This window comes from Gadus morhua, chromosome 5 (genome assembly GCF_902167405.1).
Source record: "Gadus morhua chromosome 5, gadMor3.0, whole genome shotgun sequence".
Lineage (NCBI taxonomy): Eukaryota > Metazoa > Chordata > Actinopteri > Gadiformes > Gadidae > Gadus > Gadus morhua.
This window is the reverse complement of record NC_044052.1, coordinates 9401702-9407635: the sequence shown is the minus strand read 5'-3', so window position 1 is coordinate 9407635 and position 5934 is coordinate 9401702. Positions and strand designations below refer to the sequence as shown.

General features: G+C 43.1%; 1 protein-coding gene across 2 annotated transcripts in view; it reads right to left on the bottom strand.

Annotated features, from left to right (window-relative positions):
- Positions 1-4072: 4072 nt before the first annotated feature.
- marcksl1a (MARCKS-like 1a) overlaps positions 4073-5934 on the bottom strand; it is a 2796-nt gene continuing 934 nt past the window's right edge. For both annotated transcript variants that reach the window (XM_030357576.1, XM_030357575.1), the window contains one exon: positions 4073-5461. In XM_030357576.1, the coding sequence (XP_030213436.1) occupies positions 4931-5461 (531 nt within the window). In that variant the 3' untranslated portion in view covers positions 4073-4930. The remainder of the gene's footprint in view (positions 5462-5934) is intronic.

Genomic DNA, 5934 nt, shown 5'->3' with positions numbered 1-5934 from the left:
GTTTGACGAGCTGGCGATGAATGGTTGAGAAGCCGGAGTAGATAAGCAGGTGTGTTGATAATGATGATCCACAAGTGTGTCTGGTTGATTAGGAGAAAGGAGGAGTCCATAAAAGCTGGAGTCTGTTAGATGCAAAACAACCACCAAGCTCATTGAGGAGCTATGAAGGCCAGTTTAGGTGTGTGCTGTGAGTGGGCCCCTTTCGATGGCTGTGTTGGGTCACCGATGTGGCCTAGTCCGAGGCCGTAAAGGACCCTGGGAGGTTCGGCAATCGGCACCCCCACCGAAGTATTCGTGGGTGTGGGCGGGGTATTTTGTGTGTTTTCATGTTCGAGTGTGAAGTCATTCCCGTGCTGCTCGCCACAATATTGTAGCGTCGGCGAAGGAACCACGTCGGAGTCAGGCTTCAGACGTGAACTACAGTTCTCGCACGCACCCCCTTCACCTAACGACTACGATAACTGCCTTTATTGGACACCACAGAACACATGGCTAACCCAACACAGGGCTTATCCCACCACCCCTTAACATCACAGTGCTGCACTATATCCCCCAACTCCACCTTCACCTGTACACTAGTGACTGCACCACTTCAACCACCTAATGTCAGTGCCGCAAAGAACCCATGAGGGCGCGTGAAGATCCAACTAATGATGGTTTGGACCCTCCCAGGATCCTTTGCGACACTTGGGATCGGCTTCCAAGCCCACAGTCGCCACTCAGCCCCTAACTAAGGGGTCAGTCGTCCCGATGACCACAGTACCATGCCCTAAGAGTGTTCAGGGGGCCGGCACTGAGGACCAGGCCACCTTGTCCCCCGCCAGGGGCTACGCAACAGCAGCGTAGGCAGCTCCGCCCATTGACCCCCCCGGGTGCGGACGCCGCCTCCGGCAGTCAGCAACAGAGGAACGTGCACACAGAATATATGACACAACTTGTATTAACAATGTAAACAATATAATAATAACAAAGGATATAAGATGCAAGAAACATGCTAAACTATTGGGTTGGAACCATTGCGAAAAAGTTTGCAATGGTTATAGGATGAGTAGTTACGAAAAGTAAACAGTGAAAATTAATTGGAAATTCACATCCGGAACCAGAGCTGTCAGTGTTATGCTGTACTCTGGCGCCACCGAGTGGTCATTAGATATGCAGCTTACGTTTCTCACATTTAAAGGTGCAACGTGGAAATAGAACAGTGACACATGTGTGTCCTTTTTTACTTAATTACACAACATTAAACCTGTCTATGCTTAAACCAACCCAAAATGATGACAGAGACACAAAGATAAAGAATGCATACAGGTTGCTGAGAATGTTGATGTATTACTACATTCCTTAAGGTCTGATCAATAGTCTCAATATGGCTATAATAAAAACTCAGTTTCGTATAGATTCTTGCATGGTAGCGTTTCAAATAATACAGGCACTATAAGCACAGCGTTGTGTGCTTGTGCAGACAGTGGAAAGATGAATAATTATATAGAACCAACGTAGAGTAAACTGGTCCCATGGAGGAACAGTCTAAACGGGCCTGGAATGACTAGAATCTGTTGAAATCAATCGTAATGGCATGACATAAAATGATGAAAAAATGTATACAATAAATATTAACATCACACGTAATGTTGACTTAGGAAGTCATATCATCAGCCAAATGATAGGTTCGGTTGGGAGTTGTGCCATGTCCCGTCATGTAACTTATCAAGGTCATTGTCACGGCATTCTGTACTTCTGTACAAAACACTGTGCATGGACGTCACTCGCATGTCTTGTAATGATGACAATTTTTTTTGTGCACGTGTTTATTTTGCTTCATTCTGATCCGTTAAAACTAGGCTCTCTTGAAGGTTTACTCTCAGTGCCTTCAAGCTGTGGAAAGTAACTTTCTAGACTCTTCACCAGAAATGCAGACTCGAGTTTTCGAGTTTTCAACGATTGCTAAATTAAAGAAAACCAAACATATTGGCCAAAACATATTTGCAGAGACAAATTGCAGATAAAAAAGCTCCCATCTTGTATACAACCCTTGCCCCGTTAACATAAACTCTGAAATGTGAACACTGCAGGAAGCTAGAATGTGTTCCAGGCCTGAAGCTCCAATGCTTTTTAGCTTTGGAAAGTAACTGTCTACTCTGGACTCTTCACCAGAGATGCGTACTCGAGTTTTTGATTTGAACTTGACTCGAGTCATACTTATGTCGCACACACAGTGACTTGAGACATGACAGGTTTAAAAGTTTTATACTTGGACTTCCATTTTGGGGGGCAAATGTGACACATTTGGGGACACAAAATTCACTGCAAGTCAAGCCCACTGAGAAGAGGCTACGCAAGATAGCTGTCACGCCATACAGACACATTTTAGAGTAGCAGATTACCAAGGCATGACTATTTCTCGATTTCTTTTCCCACCCTAAATTCTGAAGTCTTGTTTAAACAAAAGCACTTTTAACTGCAGCATTCATTCTGAAGTATTGGAGAGTATTTGGTAATGAAACCACAAACTCTCTAATTAGCTCAGGTTTCTTTACCCAGCACCTGACTAATCAGGATCTTGGGTAACATTACAGAAACTGCTATGCAGATTAACACCAGAGAGCATTTCAGAACAATTCAAAAATAGCCCCAAAAACGAATAGAACATCATATGGCCTACTATTAAAATGGAAACCTTTGAAAGGTCGGTGTACAATAAACTTGTACAATTACCAAGTAAATTGGTTTTAACCTTTTTTTGCCTAGCCTACAAGGAGAAAATTCCTTTAAAACAAGTAAAATATGCAAATGCACCAGCAGTTGGTCTCTACCTATAATTACACATTTATTCTTGGATTCTATGAATTCTTTAATGAAAGTATTTTTAAAAAATGTGCAGATGTTCTCTAATCGCATAATTCGTTGTCGAGGTGTGAAGCATTTGTATTTCATGTTCATCAACTCAAATCAAAGAGTGCATTATGCACAATATCTAAGAAAGATCCAAATGTCAATGACAATTGAATATCTCTGTAATTTGGCCTTACTAGGAGTATTTCTATAGAAATAAAGAAACCCTGTTCCTTGTATGGGTTTTCTTTATACCACAAAAGGCCAAAAAAGAAACGAAACATGGGTTAAAAAACAAAAGCACTCTTGTCAACACTTGGCAGTACCAGAGACTGCATCTTCTGTTGCTATGCTGAAAAGAACCAGCCCCAATTTGAGTCAGTTAATACAGCACAGTGGATTAGTCCATCATTGGCTTTGGAAGAATTAGACAGATAATTTATAGATCTAGTTTTCTGCAGTAGACAGCCAACCCCCTTAAGGCATTCTGCAAGTACATTTTAATTATACCGCTACATAGATATGCATCGCTTAAATTTATATTGCAGTCATTTGCATGTAATTATTTATTTTGTATCTTTATCATTTATATTTAAGTTTCCTTTACTCATCCTGCTGTGACATCCAAATCAAGTAATACAATTTATCTTAGATGGGACAGACTTTCTGAACAAGTGTTTTTCTAGTGTTTTACAACACTTTCGATCTTTTTAGAGAAGGTGCTTTATCAAAAGCTACTTGCAAGAAAACAGTTAAAAGGTTAGGCAACTGCTCAAGGATGCTTATACGGCTGTTTGGGATCGATCAGAGGAGAGCCAGATATCTTCAACATTGTTCATAGCTAATAGCAAGTTTTAGATATTTTTGTATCAATATTCCCACGGGCCTCTCAAAGACTAGCTGTTTTTTCTCTAGAGAATAGCTAGTAACTTCTCTAGTTGAAAACACTCGATTATGTGGCTTTGGATTTTGGTCTATCGCTGAAACTTGGTTAGAAATATTTGGACCAACCCTTTTTTGATCTTAAAGTTGTCCTACTCTTAACAATTTGATGCCTACCTGCAATAATTCAATATCCTTGGCATGACTAAGATACTGAAAGATAAACAGTGATATTTAAATATTGCTCAGCAATAAATTAAATTATAGACAGAATGACTTTATCAGACTGTTAACAGTCAATGCATTCTATTATATCAGATTGTTTCTGAAAGGGAAATCATGAGGCATAACACAGACAGAGGGGATCAAGCATTTATTTACCCTTATTAAAAGTTACAATAAAACCATTGACATTTTCAACAATAGCTAAATGAAAGAAAACCAAAAATATTGGCCAAAACATATTTACAGAGACAAATTGCAGATAAAAAGCTCCCATCTTGTATACAACCCTTGCCCCGTCATCATAAACTCTGAAATGTGAACACTGCAGGAAGCTAGAATGTGTTCCAGGCCTGAAGCTCCAATGCTTTTTAGCCTGAAAAGAACCAAAATTTAAAAATGTAAAATGCACGAACGAGACATAGCTGTATCCAACTGCCCCTCCTTATTTTCACTTTTCTATACAGCACAAAATACTTGCAAATTTTGGGGTAAAACATAGGAATGTTGAATTCTAAAAATTAATAAGATCATTTGAAAGGTTTATGCGTCCGGGTAACAGTCATTTCGAGTAAAGGAGATGGTCTGCCCTGCTCCATAACCGTTGTCAAAAAGGTTTATCTCAAAAAGAAAAATGCTATAGGGCTGCCACGCTTTTAGAAGGATGCTTCTCCATGAATTGGGGAAAATAAGTCAGTAATCCTGATCACACATCCAATCCATTACCTTCCCCATACGCCAGTTCATGTGTGTACCAGTAGGGGGCGACACAAGCCATCACTTGTCATGAGAGGGCCCGGTGAGATCCCGTTTGTCGAAGAACTAATAAAAGGCAGTGAACTGGTGGTTGAATCAGCAAACGTGTTATATCCTTTGTCGTCTTCTTCTGTAGTTTTGTTTATAACTTGTTAAGAACGTGGCACGAGTCTCTCATATATATATTTATATATTTTTTATCTTGGAAAGTCAGTGGTGGTGCCGTGGACGGGCGCGGTCACTCAGCCTTGGCCTCTCCCTCGGGTGTCGTGACCTCGGCGGCAGGGGGGGCGGCGGCGGCCTCCTCCTCCGCGACGGCGGCTGGAGCTGCCTCCGTGGGCGGGGCCTCATCCACGGCCTTGGCCTCTGCCTCGGGTGACGCCGCCGCCTCTTCCGCCTTAGCCTCGGCGGCCGGCGTCTCCTCTTTGGTCTCCTTGGCCGCGTGGCCGTTCTCCTCCGGCTTGTCCTCCGTGGCGGGGGAGGCCGCCTCCTCCTTGGCCTCCTCGCTGCTCTTCTTGGTCTTCTTCAGCGAGATGCCCTTGAACTTGAAGGAGTTCTTCAGGGAGAACTTCTTCTTCTTCTTGCCCTCCTTGGCCGCCTCGCCATCGGTCTTGGCCGCCTCGCCCTCCGCTGCAGGAGCCGGCTCTATGGCGTCGCCGGCGCTCACCGCCTCGCCCTCCTTGGCCGGCTCGGCTGTCCCGTTGCCGTCCGCCACCGCTTCGCCGGGCTTGGCCGAGACCTCGCCGTTGGTCTTCACATGTCCGTTTTCCTAGGAACGTAGACGTTTAATATATGAACATGCTACAATATAATTACTGGTCAAGTGTGACATAGTGGTGTTCAGGGAGATAGTTAGTTTACTTCCTAATGACGCCTTTATGTATATCTGCTGAGTGGTTGTGGTTGGCGTAAGTGAAGCCAAGAATGCAACAGCAAAGTTCAACAGCTGATTGCAATACTGTTTTCTAACACTTGGGGGCAGTCGTGGCGCGTGAAAGAGACGCTACAGCAGGCAGTTTTAAAACAAAGAGATCCCCTAAAACCTGCGAGTTATTCTCTGGGCTACGCCAGTACTGGGATTAATTGTTAGGCTTTCGTACCCCAACAACTACAGTTAACAGACGATACGACTTGAATGTTGAAACTGCACTTTCGGCTTCAAGCGTTAGAACTTAAATATATCTGCAAATCAGACGACTATACAAAGTTTCTGGTCGAACATTAATTAAGACCGTGGGCTTC